General features: G+C 46.5%; 1 protein-coding gene across 4 annotated transcripts in view; it reads right to left on the bottom strand.

The window, feature by feature from the left end:
• Positions 1–8,012: 8,012 nt before the first annotated feature.
• The window catches only part of STYXL2 (serine/threonine/tyrosine interacting like 2), a 38,844-nt gene continuing 25,558 nt past the window's right edge, over positions 8,013–21,298 (bottom strand). For 3 of the 4 annotated variants that reach the window (XM_005539867.5, XM_065520392.2, XM_005539866.5), the window contains exons 4-6: positions 19,719–19,950; positions 17,804–18,021; positions 8,013–11,363 (exon numbers count right to left, since the gene is read on the bottom strand). In XM_005539867.5, the coding sequence (XP_005539924.3) occupies positions 8,530–11,363; positions 17,804–18,021; positions 19,719–19,950 (3,284 nt within the window). In that variant the 3' untranslated portion in view covers positions 8,013–8,529. The remainder of the gene's footprint in view (positions 11,364–17,803; positions 18,022–19,718; positions 19,951–21,298) is intronic. The other variant, XM_074003325.1, reaches the window with a different exon arrangement.

The raw sequence follows: 21,298 nt of genomic DNA, 5'->3' as shown, positions 1-21,298 counted from the left end.
AAGACCCCACCTCTTAGTACGGCATTAGGGATTAGGTTTTAGCATATGAATTCTGGGGGGACACAAACATTCAAGCCATAGCACCCCTCTGAGTATTCCCATCTGTAACAAGGTGGTATTAATATCTGCTTTGCAGAGTTGCTGTATTGTTCAGCAGAGTTGAATGGAACCTGGCTGAGAGGTGGTCAATCAGCTTTCCAAATGGAATTCCAAAAAGAAAAGTGGTCCAATTCTGGGGCCTTTTTTGCTCCGCCCCTCTCAGGGGCCACCAGGGCTGGGAGCAGGAAATCACTTGCCTTGTCTTCCCATTTAAGGGCTTGTTTGCATTGCATTCTTGTTTGAGAAACGTTAATAAGAGAAAGATCCATTTAAGCCACATGTTCTCAATGTCCTGCAAAGGCAGTGAGTCATGCCTGCTGTCTGCCCTTTTGCTTGCCACAGGGGTTTTAGTTACTCTGTGTTCCTTTGAGGAATGTCTGGTTCCCCCAGAACAGCTCTTAGCCATTTTGTGTGAATGAGGTCACAGCAGGCTGGTTGTAGCTGGCATGGCACAGAGCAAGGGCTAGGACCAATTATTACCATCGTGGCCTTTGGAGCTGCTTTATTTTTCCCCTCCCTTCTGCCCCACCCCAGCCTCTTCTCTGCCTTTGAGAGCATGGACATTTGTCAACACTGGCTGTACTAACGCACTCACAGCATCCCTGTGGCTTGGAAAGAGATGCTTTCAGTAACTCTGGCCCAGCAGTCAGTGTAGTTGTAGTAGGGGCTATTCTTCCAAGCAGCTGGCTAAACTCTTGCACCTCCCAAAGATGCCTGGAATTCCCTCCAACCTCCAGTATCCTGTGACATTCTCTATCTCATCACACCCTAACCATCTTGCTCACTCATGAGAAATTTTTTAAAAAGGAAAAAGATTACTCTGAAACTAGACAGAAACGAACTGGCATCTTTGGGTCCTAAATATGACCATGCTGGATTAATTAGCTAATCAATACTTCCATGCTTTCAAAACAAGAATAATTTTAAAACTTAAAATGCAGTAGAGGATATAAAAGATAACTTCCTTGGCAATTATTATGTGCCAGGCATTGTCCTAAGCACTTTACAGATGCTACCTACCCTGTAAGGTGTATGGGCACTGAAATCAGACTCTCAATTTGAATTTTGGCTTCGACATGGAGTAGCCATATGGCCTTGGCTAATTTGTGATTTCTTCTCCCTAAACCTCAGTGTCCTTGTCAGTTTCCCAGTGTTGGCTCTGGGTCCTTGCTTGGCTGGCTCCTTCTCCTTCTCCAGGTTTTAGCTTAAATATTACCTCCTCCTGGAGATCTCCCTGATTGCCCTGTCTTAAATAATGCCACACCCCATCTGTCATTGTTATCTATCAGATTAATCCGATAATTTCCTTCTGAGCACTTATTGTCTTGAACAAAAACAAATGTTTGCGCGAAGTCCTGCTTAGACCAGGCCTGGTTTCTAGTTGCAGGGGATACAACAATGAATACCAACTCCCCCCATGGAGCTTACATTCTAGTAGGGAGAGGCAGAGAAGTAGGCAGGCCAAAAACAAATAATATAGCAAATATTCTAAATTACTTGCTTACTGCCCATCTCCCTTAATAAAAGTGTTAGCTCCTTAAGGGCAAGTTTGATTTGTTTTTATTTCTGCTGAATGCCCAGAGCCTAGCCCAGCGTTTAGCACATCTTATGCTTAAAAAGGCATTTATGCTTAAAGAGGATTTTTTTTTTTCCTGCTTAACAGGAAACAGCACACCCAAAGTGGCGACTGATAAGAATTTAATGCAAGGATCATTTACAGAGGCATAGGAAGGGTCAAGGGAGCCAAAAAAATATAGTAAAGACACAGAGGGCTACATGGGAAACAAGGTCTCCTTTATATACCACCTGGCTACTGCAGTAACCTTGTTAGCCAGTTCCAGCCTCATCTCCTTTGCATCTACTCTAGGACCAAATTAATTTCCCAAGTTCCCAATTCTGGTTCTTTTTTCCTCTGCCTAAAAAGTCTTTAATGGTTTCCTATTACCAATGAAATGAATCTTAAATTCCTTCACTTGGCATTCAAGGACCACTTTCCCCACCCTTTCCAGCCCTACTGTATTACTCCCTTCGTGCGCCTCACCTTCCGGCCATGTGTGAACCGCACAACATTTGGAACCTGGCTTTTCCCCCTGGCTCAGCTTTCCCACCCCAACCTACTTCCTCCCTGCTGAGATCCCCTCACCCTCCAAGGTTCTTCTAGGAGCTTCTCCTCTGTTAAACCTCTTCCGGCCACCTCGGCCACATGAGTCTCCCCCTCCTTTGAAATCGCACAGCAATTTGTTTATGTCTATCCATGCTTGCCACAGTCTGCTTCTTATTATAGGAATTTAGGGCAGAAGGATAAGAATATCTACCCCTCAGGATTATTGTGAGGTTATAATTAAGTAAGACATGATTTTAATGTGCCTAGACAGTTCATAGAATTAAGTAGAATTCAGTAACTGCACATTGTTATATACAATTCTATAATATTTGTCAGTTAGTTTGGACACAATGTGGTAAAGTAGTTGAGAACACAACTTTGTAATCCAATTGAAAAACAACCAACACTTATATTAAATGTTTACCATGTGCCAGGCGCTACACCAAGAGCTTCGAGGCAGCTATCTTTGGAGACACAGAAAGCAAAGGCATTTCTTGAGGGCTTCACTTTGAGACCTGGTTTGGGGAGGTGGTAGTGATAACAGAATGGAGAGAGCAAATGCAATGAGCAGAATTACCTGGCCTAGGTGCAAGCAAGAGGCAAAGGAAGGTGTCAAACCCGACTGTGAGGTTTCAAGCGTGAGTGGTTGATGCTCTTCTGATATACTTGGCACACTGGTAAGTTCAGACCCAGATAGCTTGAGGGTTCTTTAACTCAGACAATATTTCAAAAATTATTTCTCATGAGGGACTGGGCCTTTCTCTAACTTGAGATTGTCTCCACCTTCAATGACTTCATGTAGCATGTGCTCTTGATAGCACAGTACCCTGGTGCAGTGCTAGTGCAAGGTTGTCATTCGAGAAATGTTTATCAAGCTGAGCTAAATGGAATCAAATGATTGGTTTGAGGCCACTGTCTTGGTTGCCACCAAAAGTGAATCCAACTTCTGCCTTCAGGAGCCTAGAGACAGATGAAGCTAATCCAAGTGGGTCTGCTCCCTGCTCTGAGGGACTTCCACTCAGGATCCAGGGGACTGAATGGCAGGCAGTGGTGTGGCCTGGCTACTGCATTGGCTGATCTATATGCACAGCTTGCTTACAGACACTGCAGGGATCACAGTGTCTGAAAATGACTGCTGAACTGTTTGGAACCTATGAGATTAAAATTATAGAATATTGTTAATTACCTCTATGAGGCAAAATGGCTGGATGGGTTTACACTACATCTGGCAGGTATTTTGGGGACAGTGTGACTTAATATACAGGTTTTACATGAAATTCACTCATGCGTGCATATGTGTGGGAGGGTGGCGGGCAGGTGGTTTCTGTGTGGCACCTGGGACAGATGGCAGGCATCTTGCAGAGCAAGTGGAGCTGAGGGAAGACTTGTTGCAGGGTTCACAAAATAGGTGATGCTTTAAAGCACGAGGCTTGAATCAGAACTCCGGAGAGTAGTGTGCCTAAGAACAGTGTAGATTTTTATTCAAGATTCTTCACACAAGGGCAATTCTATGTAGCATGCTTTAAGGCAGGTTACTAGTTATTCAATTGTCGTTGGTTGATAATTCTCCCAAACAACACAAGAAATAAGTTTTAAAAGTCCAGAAAAATTAATATTTCCTCTTCTGGCAACATTCAAGACACTAAAAGCAGGGTCTTCATAACGCAGCACCAACAATATGTCACCAGCCTGAAATTTTGCCCTTGTTGTATATCTTCTGTTTGCCCTTTCGGATCCACATCCACCCTTCTCCTCACTCTCCCTGGGGTCCCATGGGCTGACAGAATGGACTGCACACACCAACTCTCTTCCCTATGGGTTTTGGTTGGGTTTGGCCTGTGGGGAGGTTGATGGAGGTCGGAGTAAGAGGGGCTAAAGTCCTCTGCCTCCTTTCCTGTGGGGTCACATCAGGCTGGCTCTCTAGACCCAAGGTCTTAGCTCTTAAGACAGCCCCTCCATGTAGCCCTCTGTGTCTCTAGGGGCCCAGTAACAGCTCCTCCCTTGTCTCTCCAGGCCTAGGAGAGGCCCCTGGCTTTGGACTGTGAACTGTGCCTGGTGGTTTCCTGTACCCTGTACCATGTTCACTCCTTTGTGAATAGCTCCTTTAGAAAATGCCCCCTTTGAATCACCCTAATTTGGGCATGCCTTCTGTTTCCTGCTGGGATGCTGCCTGATACACTTTATTTCTTATTTCTTCACAGCCCCCACAGATCTCATTTCCTCCAGGGCCTTACCTTTGGATGAAGAAAAAAATCTGTTTTCCTTCTCTCTGCCTCTCTTTTACCCAGCCCTCACCTCAGGAGTCTGAGCAGGATTTTCATCTTGTAGGGCCCCTTTCAGTGCACGATTCTCTGTGCTGAATAATGTGGGAGCTTTCTCCTAGTGAACTGTTTATGAGACTTGGGAGTGGGCTCTAGTAATTCAGATCAGTTCCTCTTTTTATTTTCTGTAAAACAAAATCATTGACTCTGATAGTTGGTTTTATGTAGCTGAAACTCTGCTTGAATTGTTAATGATTTTTTTTTTTTTGAGACGAAGTTTCACTCTTGTTGCCCAGGCTGGAGTGCAATGGCATGATCTCGGCTCACTGCAACCTCTGCCTCCTGGGTTCGTGATTCTCTTGCCTCACCGAGTAGCTGGGATTACAGGGATATGCCACCATGCCCACTAATTTTGTATTTTCAGTAGAGACAGGATTTCTCCATGTTGGTCAGGTTGGTCTCAAACTCCCGACCTCAGGTGATCCGCCCGCCTTGGCCTCTCAAAGTGCTGGGATTACAGGTGTGAGCTCCTGCAACCGGCCTGTTGATGAATTCTTAACAGAGAGTCGATTTTGTGTTCATTGTATAGTGTTTCTGGTCATTTAAGACAGACATCAATGGGAAAAATCCTACAGAGATGGCCTCTCCATTTAAACATGTTGACCTCTGTGCTGGTAGTTTTGTGTTTGCCTCCAGATCTACTTATTGTCCTTCTCCAGACTTCTACGCTGTCCTACCCACTTGCTTCCAGTTAGGTTTAGTCCATGGAAGTTACTAGCATTGAACAGAAAACCAGGAGCAGAGAAGGGCTGGGGTATTTATTCCCCCTACTCCTCTGCCAGGTTGTCAGGTGGCTTTCTCCATGGTGATGGCTCTCCATGATGCTGGGCTCTGGAAACAGCTTTGTCCCTTTGTCCTTTCAGTGCTAGGGTGGTATCAGTGTTGCTAGTACCTGGGTGCTTTACTATTTCTTTTTGGCTCCCTCATTCCTTCCTATGCCTCTGTAAATGGTCCCTGCATTAAATTCTTATCAGGCACCACTTTGGGTGTGCCATCTGTTTCCTGTGGGGACTTTTACTGAGATATCTTTAATTGTCATTCGGAGGCTGGAAGGCTGGCTTGCAACCTAACACACTAGGTTAGGTAGAATTCAGAAGTCACCCTTGGGATTCTAACACTTCAAAGCCCAGATATTTCTTCAAGTTCATGATAAAATCCAATACATTTTCTATTGATGTGGTTTCCCAAAATATACCCTAAACTCCAGCAATAAGTTAAATTCGGAATTCTGAATTCTTTGGCAGACACCTCCCTGAGTACAGGATCTCGAGGCAGCTATCTTTGGAGACACAGAAAGCAAAGGCATTTCTTGAAAGCTTCACTCTGAGACATCTGGTTTCCTCTGGTGAGCCAAACTGGTCTACATGCAGGCCACAGGGGTCATTATTGACCCTCTAGCCTAAGAGCTCAACTAAAAGCAAACTAGGCAGTCTCCATGGTCTGTTTCCCCCAGACTCACATCCAGGGCTGGAGAAAAACTGGGGTGACTCTTCAAGCCAATATGCTTGAAATGTTTGTTCAACATTTATTCAGTGGGGTATGAGTTGAGATTTACTAAGAATAGTTTTTTTTTAAAAAAAATTCTTGCCGGGCGCGGTGGCTCAAGCCTGTAATCCCAGCACTTTGGGAGGCCGAGACGGGCGGATCACGAGGTCAGGAGTTCGAGACCATCCTGGCTAACACGGTGAAACCCCGTCTCTACTAAAAAATACAAAAAACTAGCCGGGCGAGGTGGCGGGCGCCTGTAGTCCCGGCTACTCGGGAGGCTGAGGCCGGAGAATGGCGTAAAAACCCGGGAGGCAGAGCTTGCAGTGAGCTGAGATCCGGCCACTGCACTCCAGCCTGGGCGACACAGCGAGACTCCGTCTCAAAAAAAAAAAAAAAAAAAAAAAAAAAATTCTTGTCTACTTTGACATGAGATCAATTTATATATTTTGTTACTTACAAAAAAAAAAAAAAAAAAAAGACATGTGTAGGGATCTGAGCTAATTGGCTCCTTATGGGTGGGCACAAGGGACCCATCAAAGAATATTCCCATTCTTCTCTCCAGAAGGTCAAACTTCTAGAGTAGATGCCCAGTTAATTCTGCCTATATCAGCAACTTCTCTATAAGAGTGAAATGAGAGCTCTCCCAGAAAGTAAAATGGACCACAACAGCCTTCTTGCTGTGGGGTGTATTAGAATAATGCTTTTTAAAAAAGAGATGAGGGTTCTGCTACATTGCCCGGGCTGGACTCAAACTCCTGGGCTCAAGTGATCCTCCTATCTCAGTCTCCCAAGTAGCTGGGACCATAGGCATGCAGCACCATGCCAGGTTAATAACACCATTTTCTGTGGTGGGAATGACCCGTCCAGCACTGGAAACTAGGGGCTGAGACTGAATAAAGACAAACAAAAGAAGAAAAAGGGGCAAATGGGCAAAGACTGAGCAGTATTTTTTTTCTCAAGTCCTCAATCAGTGAAGGAGAGAGAAGTACCACTAGCAACTGAACAGTGGGCTAAAGTGATAGAGGGAAGGCAAACAAATTTATTCAGTTGCTTTAACAGCAGTTATGTGGCATTGTGAGTTTGTGTTCAAGTCAGCTTCTGTTTGCCTTGATATATTTATCTTTGTGCTCTTTGAAATATGTGATGCTGAACTAATCTACATAGGAAGGTTACGTAATCTCCATGACCCATGAAACTCCATTTTTAGAAAAAGTGATCACATAATTAACACTTACTATTTATCTCATTGGTGGATTACTCCTTACTCTTCTTCCCTCTCTTTAATCATTTCATCACCATTTGTGTCTCCTGAATTGGATTTTTTGATTGATCAAGACATCTCAGACCCCTGCATAGCACACAGTTGTTTTCAAATCCTTCAAGGTGCCGCAGCTTGAAAAGAACTGTAGAAACCAGTCCATCAATCACTGTTGTAAAGTGTTCAAAGTGTCTCCCTGATTTGGCAACTCAACCTGTGTTTTAGGGAAAGACATGCCTTGGGAACAAAAGGTAAAAGATTCTCACCAACTTAGCCCACTCAGAGCGCAGGGAAGAACCCAGTGTACTATCCACTGCATTACCCAGTGATCCTCCTAGGAATAAGAAGCAAAGGTGATTACTAGATTTTATAAAAACATGTCTTCATTTCCTTGTACTGGGTTTATTTTCTTCTCTCCCCATGCTGTTTTTGTTTTTCTGCCTTCCAGAGAGGCCTTCTCTCTACTTTACATCTTGCTATTCTTGCCACAATAAAACTAATTCTCTCTTTCTCTAGTTCCCTCTGTTACTCTCAAGGGTTTTCCTAGTGTAGTCTCCTACTGTATTGTACCATAGGCTAAATAATTGTTTGTTATTTTTTATAATGAGATGATGATGGCATTGTCTGGAGGCCCAGCTTTTGTGAAACAAGGTGAGACTGGCTCAGGATAACACATTTGTGTCTTTTAAAGTGGTTTTCTTCTAATATCCAAAGAGCTAAATATGACCAGAATAAAGAACTATTTGCCAATATACCATTTTTATTGGAGACTCAAAACATTAAAAAAAAAAAAAAATCAGAACTGAGCATTGCCAGGAGAGGTCAGACTTGCCATAGGATAGACTTTCTGGGTTTCATGTGAAACCTCTACAGACAGAAGCGTGTCCTATGTTCATGGCCTTTCTGGATGTAAACTGGAGTCTCTGACAAACTACAGTGCTTTTCCAAGCTCACCTCTCTAGTCTGTGATGAACACTATCAAATACACTAAGTGAAACACCAAAGCTTAGAGGGTGCTGGGCAACAGAAAATGGTGTCAGTTGGTCCAGCATTCGGACCTCATATTGATGGTTCTCCCCGTCCTTGCCTCCTCCCTACTCCACCTTTGCTGCCCTTATGCTTGGTACCTCTCATTCTGGCTCTGCCCCTCTGGAAGATCCTCTCTGTATCGTCATCCCCTGATGGGTGGTGGCAATGTGTGCCCTGAGCCCTATGCTAAGGTGAGTGGTTTATTTCAGTGTTCTCAGCTTTTCCCCAGCTCAGTCCTCCCTCCTTCTCTGCAGCTTGGTCCTGGTTTCTTCTTGCCGACGTCTCCAAGCAGCAATGATGGCTTCATCGTCCATTTCTTCCTCTTCCTCTCTGTCAGTGCTTCTTCGATACTGGGACTGCCGTCCAGATGCAAACCTCCCTTCTTCTCTGTTTTCCATCCTCTCTTTCTCTCCCTCTTCTTCAGACCTCATAAAGCTCTGGGTGAATTTCCTCTTGGCTCCAAATTCAGAGAAGTCTGACTTGGATGATTCTTCCACATCTTCCCAGTCTCTGGACCTGGCCCAATTTGGTTGCTGTGACTCTGGGGACTCTTCCCTTTCTGAGGGCTCTGGGGTCCGGCAGAAGAAGTAGGGCTCTGGGCTGCTCTCCTCTCGGGAACTTGAGGTCTTGCTGTACGTGGACCTGGAGAACTTGTGCATCTCTCTGCCCTCCCTGGTGGAGGAAGACGAGAACCGTGAAGTGCTTCTTATAGAGTTGCCATTTGCCTCGTGGTAGGAGGAGGTGTCCTGTTCCTCTGACTGGGATTTGGAAAACTTGTAACTGGAGGATTTAGACTCTGTCTCCCTGAGCAGGGATGATCTGGTGTACTTCCCCCTGGAACTTCCAGACCAGTCACTTTGGAAAGGAGGTTTTTCCTCTGTCCTGAGGCCACTGAGCCACTTATTAATACTGCTATCCATCTCTTTGCCAACTCTGCTGCCACTTGCATAGTGATCACAGACAGCCAGGGAGGAGGATGTGTCTGTTTCAGGTTTCTGGGAACTACTGCGGGAAGAATACCGGAAGCTCCCTATGGCGCTGTCAGTGTCCTCATCCCCATCACCCACACCATCATCCTCATCTTCCTTGACCTTCTTCTTCTTGAAGAGGGAGCTGCGTTTGTTGTCTGAGGCCAGCTTTTCCATTTTGTACTCAGACATCTTCTCCCTAAGCTCCATCTGCATCTCCTTTTCCTTCCGGCCAAGTTCCTTTAGGTCCACATTGTCAGCAAAGAGGCTGTAGATGGGCTTGCTGGTCCCCCTCACTTTGCTCCTGGAACTTTCAGGGGGCGAGCTCAGTGTGGTGTTGCAGGACAGCACAGACTGCATGTCAGAGCTGAGTCTTGCCTGGCTCTGAGGCAACAGGCAGCCACCCAAGGAGGAGCTGCTTTGTCCACTGAGCATGGAGACTTGGTCATCCCCCAGGCAACTGGCCGCTGGTACTGCCTTCATGCTTGCAACAGACGGGGAGCGGGACAACAGCAGCATTTCATTTTGCTTCTGAGCAAGGGTCTCGCTGACTACATTGGCAATCCAGTTCTGGATACTGGCAATGGAAATGGTGTCTCTAGGCCCCACTGGCAGGTTAGGCAGGGGTGTGATGGGATTGGAGGTTGAACACCCCGCTATGTTGCTTGCAGCCTGAGACAGGTGGGAGCGGTGGCTCTGGGTGCTCAGTACTGACGCCGTGTCCCCATCAGCACTGACTGAGGGGGCTGCAGACCAGAACGCAGACAGGGGAATGCTCCCGCTGGCCGTGGAGCTGTCCGCCTCCCAGCTTGCCATAGACTGGCTCTCCTCCAGCGTCTGCCGGCTTCTCTCCAGCAGCTCCAGCCTCCGTTGCCTCTTCTTAGCCAAGGCCGAGTCCTCCCCCTTGCTGAGCTCCACCACCTCCTCCCTGTTCTCACTGCCTACCTTCTTCTGGTGTTTCAGCTTCCAGGCCTGGTAGGCTGTCAGGCTGATGTCAGAGGGGTTCTTCTTCTCCCCCACTGCCTCCTCTGCACCGGGCTCACTGCTGCTGTCTCCTGCTTCCAAGTCTTTCTTGTGAAATCCAAACTGGATTCTCTTGATCTTCCATCTTTCCAGGGCAGTGAGCTTGTCCTTGTTCCTGCTGCAGAAGTTGTAGAAGGAGCTGGCCTCAGAGCCCAAGCTCTCCTCGTCATCCTCCCGCACCCTGCTCCCTGCCTCTGAGCTCCTGTCTGCCGCCTCCTCTCTCTTGCTCTTAGCATGGTACCTCCGGGAAGCCTCCTTCTCAATCTCCAGCAGCCTCTCGTTCCACGCGTCCCAGGTGCTATCCGAGGACATCGAGTCTGAGCGGCGCCTCCTGCTGTGGTCTGGCCGGTTCAGCTCCAGCTGCTGCTTCAGGACCCAGATGTCGTGGCTGCTCACGCTCTCCCAGGCGCTGCTCTCGCTCAGGGTGCACCGCCGCCTCCCTACGGAGGAGCCAGCGTCGCTCTCCTCCTCCTCTTCCTCCTCCCTTCCCCACCTCCGGTGCCCTTCTGCTTGATACCTCTCGTTTCGGCTCTGCCACTCCTGGATGATTCTCTCCACGTCCTCGTCCTCGTCCTCGAGCTGCTCCCCACCCTGGCCAGAGGAGGCTGAGCGCCGGCCACCTCCACCCTGGGGGACCTTGCCCGAGGGGAGGCCCTGCCCCTTCTTCCACTCCTCGTACAGTTTCTCCTCCTCCTCGTTGTCAATGAGGGTGAGGGGCTTGGAGGCCTGGCTGGCCTTCCCCAGGGAGGAGCCACTCAGGTGGCTGGCGCTGTCGTCCTCCTCCTCCACCGTCAGGGCGTGCACTCTGGCCCCGAGCGTGCTCCCCATGCCCTCGCCCTCCTCAGCCTCAGCTGATTCCCCCTCCCTGCCGTAGTCCTCTTCTCTCTCCTCCATCAGCTTCTCGTTGAGCTCCCGCAGCTGCTTCAGGAAGCCGTCGTTGGGGTAGATGGCCCGCTTCTTACGCACAGTCATCAACGCCTCCAGGATGGCCATATTGTGGAAGATCATCAGGTAGGCGACCACTAGAACTGCTGACCGGCTGATGCCCATTTCGCTGCTGACCAGGACTTTCCCTGAAAAGAAAACACAAGAGAAAATGATGTAATGACAGTGGCTTCCTTGTAGTGTTCTTGTTTGTTTTCTTTGGTAAGTGCGGTTTTAATGTGCTGCACTTAAGGTGTTTACTTTGCCTCTGAAGTTCATCGCGGCTCAAGACACAGGAGGGCTCAGCATCACTGACCCCATATTACAGATGGGGTCACCACATCTGTATGACACCACAGTCCCCACTGGCCCTGTATTATAAACACTGGATTGCATTTCTACTTTCTTCTCACAAACTGAGCATCAGAAGGAGGAGAAATAGAAGAACAGGGGGAAGGGTGATAAAGCAGAAAAGGAATTAGAGGCTAAGATAAATGAATCACAGAGAAATAGAATCTCGTGTTGGGAAGCATCATAAGTCACATCCTAAACTTGAGAATTCCCTTTACAACATCCCTGATGCTGGATCACCTGTCATACCTGTCATCCAGCCACTGCTGAGTGCTTCCAGTGACGGGGAGTTCATTAGCTCACATGGGCACATAGACACAACTCACTGCATTTTTGGATCACTCTAGTGCTTCAAAATTTCTTTCATATGTTAGGGAAAAGTATAAATTTCTGTAACAAGCATCTAATATTCCTGCTCTGACATTATAAAGTCAACAATGAATACATTGTATGAAACAGGGCTTTTATACAAAAATCCTTAAGAAGATTGCTATCATATTCTTCCATATATATATCATATTCTTCCATATATCATATTCATATTCATATCATATCCATATATCATATTCATATTCATATCATATCCATATCATATTCATATTCATAATCATATATCATAGTCATATTCATATATAATATTCTTCCATGTATATCATATATATGATATATATATCATATTCTTCCATATATATATTTTATATATATATAAAATCTTTTTCTGGCTATTTTGAGTCCTTCAAACATTATTTGAACGTCTTCTCATGTTCTCTTACTATTCTAGCTACTTTCCTCCAGGTCAAAACTTGAATTTATCAGGATTTTTTTTTTTTTTTTTTTTTTTTTTTTTTAGGAGTTTGTATTCAGGATGGAGCAAGATATTTCAGGTTTGGACTGACTCACTCACACAGAGTAGAGTGGGCCCTTCCCCACCCTTGTTTGGGTCACTGGGGCTTTACTGATGCCATATAAGCTTGCAATATGGGTAGATATGCCACACAGTGAACTCAAGTTATCTTTTACATCCATCAACTGAAACTTGTAAAACAGTTTTTAAAAATTGCAATTAAGTCATGTTCCTTTTAATGTGCAGTCATTTTTAAACTTAAGGATAATTTCACAAATTCCTACTAACATCTTTTGGTGGGTTCAACAGATCAGTTATCTGCTTCTAGCCTCCCTTTCGGCTTTGCATCCTTCATGAACGGGACAAATATGCCTCCTATGCCTTCATCATAATAGCTGTTTAAAATGCAGACTGGGACCACTGGAGACCTTCTCCCTGCTCTCATCAATCTAACTTGCCAACAGTCTTTGGGGATGTTTGCTAAATCAGTTAAAAATCCTCTCTAACAATATGAGATGGGAGGTGACTTATTATTATATCTTTGCAGCAGTTAAGGTCATGTCTTTGTCACACAGGAGGTCAGAGACAGAAAATTCAGGGGACTTGAGGCCCAGTAATGATGAAAGGTGTTACTGCCAAGAGCCAGCAGCCACTAGAGGGAGGTAAATCAGCAGAGTCAAAGCCACAGGCCAGGGCGTGGTGGCTCATGTGTGTAATCCCAGCACTTTGGGAGGACAAGTTGGAGGATCGCTTGAGGCCAGGAGTTTGAGACCGGCCTGGCAACATAGCGAAACCTCATCTCTGAAAAACAAAAACAAAAAACCATGGCAAGCGCCTGTAGTCTCAGCTACTGGGAGGCTGAGGTGGGAGGATCACGTGAGCCCAGGAGGTTGAGACTGCAGTGAGTGGTGATTGTCCCACTGCATTCCAGCTCAGGCAACAGAATGAGACCCTGTCTCAAAAAGAAACAAATAAGGGTGCGGTGGCTCACATCTGTAATCCCAGCACTTTGGGAGGCCGAGGTGGGTGGATCACTTGAGGCCAGGAGTTCAAGACCAGCCTGGCCAACATGGCAAAACCCTGTCTCTATTAAAAGTACAAAAATTAGCTGGACGTGGTGGTGCGTGCCTGTAATTCCAGCTATTCGGGAGGCTGAGGCAGGAGTATCACTTAAACCCAGGAGGCAAAGGCTGCAGTGAGCTGAGATCGCACCACTCCACTCCAGCCTGGGCAACAGAGTGAGACTCTGTCTCCAAAACAAAACAAAATGAATAAACAAACAAAAAAACAAGCAAAAGCCTTATAAGGAGCATCTACAGAAGCACTTGTCTTTTTTCTCCTCTCACCCTCAGCTCAGGGCTTAGCTGTCCCTTACAAGGACCTCCCCTTCACCATCTGACCAGGCTACCATATACTGTGACGAGTCTCAAAGTCTCACTGGTTTTCTTTGGAGGTGGAATCACCAGACCAGCTTACTTCAGGACCCTTCAGGACACGACCAGCCAGTCTTCTTCACAGGGGCATCAAATACTACTTAGACTCAGTCTGGTGGAGACCAGGTTGGGGGGTCACGTCTTTCCTGCTGTGTTCCTAGCACACTGGGACTCCTCTGAGTAGCCTCAAGGGCAGCCAGAAGGACAAGAGAGAGACTGGGTGGGTGAGACTCAGGGATCTTTACCCACTTCACCCAGAGCAGCAACAGGATTTTCTGTCTTCTCTGTTAGAGGTAGGCTGATGCTATATAGATTCTTCTCTGCACAACTCTAGGGGGACTCTTCACATCGAAATGAAAATATCAAAATATACTTGGGTTATGGTGAAAATTTTCCAACAGTAAAATGGTTTGAGGAAGGTAGCGTTTTTCTAATTTGCAGAGTTACCATTTTGATTACCAGCAGGGCTGATTGTGAAGAGTCCCTGTTTTTAAAATTTGAAAAGTACAAGCCGGGCATGGTGGCTCACACCTGTAATCCCAGCACCATGGAAGGCCGAGGTGGTGGATCACTTGAAGTCAGGAGTTTGAGACTGGCATGGCCAACATGGTTCCCTTGTCAATACTAAAAATACAAAAATTAGCTGAGCAGTAGTGGCACGTGCCTGCAATTGCCGCTGATCAGGAGGCTGAGGCATGAGAACCCTTGAGTCTGGGAGGCGGAGGTAGTGAGCCAAGATCACATTACTGCACTCCATCCTGGGTGACAGAGTGAGACTCAAAAAAAGGACCTTCAAAAAAAAATTTTTTTTTTTTTTTGAAGAGTACAGCTACTGGGGAAGAGCATCAGACTTGAGCAAGACTGGATTTGAATTCTCTACACTCTCAGTATGCCTTTATATGGCAGGCAATTGTACTATACTCTCCCAATTCAAAATTCCCTCTTTCCTCAGAACGTACCCCTCTCCACACCTGTATTTGCCCAGAAGCCACCCCGCTTGCCACTGTTGATGGAACTCAGGGTACACAAAAGGACCAGTATCTGACAAATTCTCCAGGAAATTTGGAAATGGGACTGAGGCAGGAAATTAGCTAGTTTGATGTCAGGCCTGTGGATGGCCATTTGCTATCTGAAGTAGAGAGAGAAAGAAGAGAGAAGCCAAGAGTCCTGAGATTGTCCAGTCCTTGTTCCAGGCCTGCCCCGCGTGCCAGGCTCCTGTCTTTGGCTTCTTTCCTGCATCTTCAGAATTAATGCCTTTGCTGCTTGTAAAGGAGTTTGAGATGGTTTCCACACACTAGCAACAAAGAGAATCTTGATTATTACACCGTGCACCATACAAAGTCACCACTTAATCTTCCATGGATCTCAACTTCCCAGTGTGTACAATGTAAATAACAACACCCCCTTATAGGCTCTTTGTGATTATCACGTAAAACGCCGGCGCCAGGTGTTTCTTTCGCTGTTCTGGAGAACTGACTCCCAAGCATCCTAGAGTAGAGGAAACCACAGGACCTAAGGCTCAGGGAGTAATTATAGGGATGCCACGACCTCTCTGCGGTGGAGTAGGAACGACCCACAAAAGCAACAAGCACAGCAACAATAAGGGCCTTTCGCTGCCTGGCCGGGAGAGTGAGGCTGAATAGGGAGGAGATGCTCGCAGGGCACACTGGCCCCTGCAAGGGATCTGGACACCCTGCTCTCAGACCTACGCTCTCGGGCCGGGTGTAGCTGACAAGCTGGCTCCTGGCCAGCATGACCCAGCCCGCCTTGGGTATGCTGCAGGGAAGGCCGCGCCTGGGTTGCACCCGCGACAGGAAACTTCCTGCTGAGCCCGCGCGGCTCCTGGCACCGACTCCGCCTCCGCGTTTGGGCGCGTTCTTCTTCCCTCCATCCCCAACGCTGGCTATAGCTTCTGCGATGCGTTCCACATTCTGGGATCGGTCTTATCCGCCCTGGGATGCTGCTGGGGACCGCCGGCTCGTGGCCGTGTCCACATGCTGGAGCTCCGCCTCGAGGTCGGCCGGTGCGCGCCAGGGCCACCGAGCGAGGTGGGACACACTCTCCAGGCCGCAGACGACCGACAGACCCTTTCAATCCCACATTGGTCAAACGTCCTACATTTTAAAAAGATGGAGTTTTTTCGGCCGGGCGCGGTGGCTTATTGTAATCCCAGCACTTTTTGAGGCCGAGGCGGGCGGATCACCTGAGGTTGCGAGTTCGAGACCACTCTGGCCAACATGTCGAAATCCCGTCTCTACTACAAATACAAAAATTAGCTGGGCGTGGTAGCGGGCGTCTGTAATCCCAGCTACTCGGGATGCTAAGGCAGAAGACTCGCTTGAACCCAGGAGACGGAGGTTGCAGTGATCCGTAGATGGCACCATTGCACTCCAGACCGGGTGACAAGCGTGAGACTCCGCCTCAAAAAAAAAAAAAAAAAAAAAAGGAGTTTTTAAGCATTGAAAAGAGGAGAAAACTGAAAACTGTTTATACGTGTGTGTATGTATATATGTGTGTATATATGTATATGTGTATACATATACATACCTCTCTCTCTATATATAAAATTTACACACACACATACACACACATATATCAAATATGTGTATTTGGCCAGGCATGGTGGCTCACTCCTGTAATCTCAGCACTTTGGGAGGCCGAGGTGGGAGGATCACTTGAGCCCAGGAGGTCAGGGCTATAGTGAGCACTCCAGCAGCCTGGGCAACAGAGCTGCATCCTGTCTCTAAAAATAAAAAGTAAAAATAATAAAAAAAGAAAATATGTGTGCTTGTAATTTCCATTAGAAGTTACCTAACCTGGCCATTGGTGGTGACAGGAAATGCCCTTTCCAGGAAATTATTAACAAAATTATTATAGCAATGGCTATAATTTTTAAAGCATTTATTGTGCCAAGTGTTGTCCCAAGGGAGTTACTTTATATGCATTTTTAAAACGTTATTCCTCACAGCAACTTTAGGATTTGATATTTTTGTCTTTGTTCTCTGTATAAGGAAACTGTAGTTCCCAGGGCTAAAGGAAATGGCCCAAGGTCACATTGTATATACAGTGTAGCAAATCCTGGACTCAAACCCAGGTTTCTGGACACCAAATTCTGAACTCTTCCCAGTCAGGCTGTCGGCCCCATTGCATGGGCTCTACCCCTCCTCCCTGAGGTCTGTGACCTCTGTAGACTAGTCTCATGTCGCCTTTCACTTGGATATAGCAATAGCAGCCCCTCTCTATGAAAGCATATAAAGCACTACTCTCTACTTTTCCAACTCGGTCTGTTCTTCAAGGTGGAGGGAGGGAGTTTTCTAAAACATAAATCAGATCAAGGTGCTGCTCCAATTTCTTACCCTGGCTTTTAGCTTCCTGTTTGATGGGGTGGGGAGGCCCTGCCACTCCAATCTTCATCCACCATGCTCATCCACACTGGCCTTTGATTCCTGAACACACCAAGCTTTCCACCTTTGGATCTTTGCACTACTAGTTCTCTTCCGCAGGAATGCTCTTCTTCCAGTTTTCCCATGGCTAGCTCTTTGTCACTTGGCTTAAATGTCCCATTGTCAGAAGGCCTCCTCCACCATGCTCTCCAAGGAGCTAGTCGGTCGCTCTAGCACATTGTCCTAGCTAGTCTCTGCCTGACGCTTATCACCATCTGACATTTTTCTCTCTTTTTTTCATTTTCTGTCCCCTTTTACAGTGTAAGAGTCAAAGGCTGGAAGCGTTGCCTGTATCTTTCACCACAGTGCCTAGAATGGTACTTGGTACATGCTAGGCACTCAGTAATTATTTACTGGATGAATGATTATCCTGTCTTTTCTCCTTTTCTTAGAGAAAACGGTGTTCTTAAGACAGATACCCTCCAGACACGCCAACTAATCAGGTTTTCTTAACATTCCCCACGTTGCTCTTCCCGCTGTGGAATTCCAGCAGCCTGGAGCAGGCAGACCCCTCTCACCTCTGTAAGTGAGCAGCGCCTCATCGAGGAACTCAGCCGCCTTCCGGAAATGCTGGGAAATGTCCACCTCAGGAAAATCATCCACCTCCACACCCAGGTACTGGATCTCCAGGCCAGTGTAGAATTCGGGGCCAGTGTAAACGCCAGTGCCATGCGCAGCATTCAGAATGTGGGTGATTCCCAGCCTCTTCAGCCTCCCCTTGTTCACAGCCACACTCCTGGGGGAAGAGGCAGGGACCTGTTTGCCAGAGTCGGAACTAGAAAGGTGTGTCACCACTGCCATGGCGAGCCTGCCTCAGCCGGTCTGGGGCCGCAGCTGGGCAAGTACCTCCTTTTCTGCCCTGGTTGTCTGGGGATCACTGCAAATACCATTATAGAAAGAGTTGATGGCTTGGCCTCAGCAAAAGGGAGAAAAGACAGGGAGTTAGGCAAGGAAGGACGAGATGAAGAGGCCAACAAAGTGACGTGAAAGGAAACATTTGAATGATCCAGAGACTTGTAGTTTAAAACCTCATGCCTTGGGAATGGACATTCATCAAGGCACAAAAGTGGCAGGCACAAATAATAAAATTAAGTGTATTCTGCATTGATATGGCATGCTTATAACTGTCAAAATCCTTTCACATGCATTAGTTCATGTTATCCTAACAATAAATTTAAGAAGTAGACAGGGACACTAGTTTTATTCCCATTTGAAGATTATAAAACTCAATCTGAGAGCTCTTATAACTTCCCAAGAGTGTGAAAGGAGTAAAAGACAACAAGAACTAGTGTTTTAGATTTCTAGTTCAGAGCACTTTTTGCTGTAGCTGTATAAGTGTAGCTTCGTTTGAAGAGGCCCTGAGGACAGGTTGTCCGAGAAGGACCAAACGCTTTTAGCTAAGGATACCTGGCGATGGCTGGGTTCTTAGAGACCACGAGATGAATGCTCCTGGATCTGAAGATCTATCTAAAGATCACGTAGGATTTGGTGCCCAGCGCTGAGGATCAAGTTCTAGGCAACGGATGACTCCTTGGTGAAGATGAGACCCACTGTCCAATGCTGTTTTCCCTATTCCCTCCCCTGAGGCCAAATTTCCTCCTTTGCTTCTGGATATCCAGATAATTACATTGGGAAAACATCTCATTAAGTATTTGATGAATCAGCAAAATATTTGTTTCACTAATTAACCTGGTGGTAGCAATTATGCACTGGCATCCTAAAGAAATAGGATGTGAGTGAGTTGTTTTTGTTCTGGAAGCCCCGATAAACTTTTAGAAAATAATAGTTTTTGGATTATAAAAACAATGTCTACTTTAGGAAACCTGTACAAGTCAAAGGAAATCTAAAGAGAAAATAAAAACCACTTGTAAAAACACCTCCCAGAGAGAAACATTGTTATCATTTTCTCACATTTCCTTCTAACTGTTGTCTATACAAAAACATGCACGCACATACACACACATCTATTGCTCAATTAGCAGCACACTTACTTACATGTCTTCTCTTGTAATCTAATTCTTTCTTACTGTATTGTGAACGTTTTCCTACGTTGGTAATTACATATGCATGTCAATATTATTATCAATGGCTCCTAGTGTCCGGTTCTGTGGTAGCTACAGATGTCATGAGATGGTGAAGTTGGCAAGACTCTGTGGCAGGAAAGGAGGCCCAGAGAAGGCCTTCTTGAGGGACAAGAGAGTCCTGGCAAGAGGGCAAAGGATAAGCAGTCATGGCGGCATCTTGCCTGGAGACCTCTGAATGCAGGTGACTGAAGGGGCCTTTCTCTGGACTGGGGCAGGGTAAGTGGCTAGGCAGCCTCATTGTGCTGGATGGACCTATGGGTGCCTTTGGTGAAAGTTGGGGGAGTTTCGTCTGTCTCAGGCACTAACCAGAGGGGTAGGACAAAGGGTCATGAAGAGCAGTCAGACTCACTTCTCAGCTATGAAGACATTGGGCCAGACCTCATCCACCTCATTCCAGGGAGCCTCTTGGCGATCCTGAACCAGAGCCCGCTGTAGGTCCAGGACGCAGGGCGTATTATAGAGGCTGGTGTCGTCCATCTTCTCCCTGACGCGGTTGTACAGGTCCTCCACCAGCAGCTGTTCAGCAGACTCCAGCATGCCTGGACACTCTGCGTCTGCTCTGACCCCCCGTGGCTTGAGTTCTAGAGGAGACAGGCAGCATTCTCATCAGAGAGTTAGGAATATCATGGCCTTCCTTGTTCCTGGGGGGAACATGCTCTTGGCCAGTTCGCTGCCAAGATTTTGGCCGTGAACTGAATGCCAGCAGGATCTCCCAGGAAGGATTTTAATTGGGCCCAGGGTACCTGCTGCACTGGCCCAGACACTTGTAATCAGGGTCAGCAAGAGGACTGTATAGATGTGGGTAAAGGGGATCCAATTTCTTTTACTCCCTCCCATGCTTCTCAGAAGCTGGTCAATAATTTTTTAGACCAAGTTCCTTAAGTACTAGGTGTACTTTGATTCGTACTTAATAATTCCCACAGTGCCCAGTACAAAGTGGATGCTCAGAAGTATTTACCGGCCAGGCGCAGTGGCTCACGTCTGTAACCCCAGCACTTTGGGAGGCTGAGGTGGGCGGATGACCTGAGGTCAGGAGTTCAAGACCAACCTGGCCAACATGGTGAAACACTGCCTCTACAAAAAATACAAAATTAGCCAAGCGTGGTGGTGAGCGCCTGTAATCCCAGCTACTTGGGAGGCTGAGGCAGGAGAATCACTTGAACCTGGGAAGTGAAGGTTGCAGTGAGCTGAGAGCGCGCCATTGCATTCCAGCCTGGTCAAAAAGAACGAACGACTCTGTCTCAAAAAAAAAAAAAAAAAGAAAAAGAAAAAAGGTAGGAGTATTTACCAAATGAGTGAATGGCGTTCATTCATAGTATAATTCACTCTGTTAGTTTGACTCTTTTACATATGGATTGCAAATAACCCTGGGAAAAGTAAAACTTTTAGCAGTGATTTATGCAATATTACCTTCTAATATACATCTAATTTACTGATTTATTTCTTGTATTGTCTCCTTCCCCCTACTACAATGTAAGGACCTATGATTCTCAGCCTCCCAGCCCACAGATAGGTGGCAAAGATTGGCCATGAGCTCTCATTCTAATCTCAAAACGTGACTCAGGGCCTTTCTGACAACAGGTCCGAAAAGTTCAAACTCCAAATGAACTCAAATCCCAACTCACTCACATCTGGGGTGAATCTTTATCTTCTTCTAATAATATATTTGCTCACAGTTTATCAAATTTGGGGAAATGTAAGATGTTTTCTTTCTTTAAGTTAGACAAAAATAAGAAAAACAAAATCGTTCCTCTCATGTGGTAGCCAAAAATACTGAACAGAGAGAGAGAGAGAGAGAAAAGAAGCTGGAAAGATGTGTCCTCTGTGTTCCCCATAGCCTCTTGCTGGCACCATCTCTTTCCCTGATGGGCAGTCTCTGGGTGGGGGCTGCAGAGAGAGTCCAGCCACATTTGGAGGGTAGACTTGGCC

This window comes from Macaca fascicularis, chromosome 1, assembly GCF_037993035.2.
Source record: "Macaca fascicularis isolate 582-1 chromosome 1, T2T-MFA8v1.1".
NCBI classification, from domain to species: Eukaryota; Metazoa; Chordata; class Mammalia; order Primates; family Cercopithecidae; genus Macaca; species Macaca fascicularis.
Note: the sequence above shows the minus strand (reverse complement) of the source record. Positions and strands in the feature narration are given on the sequence as shown.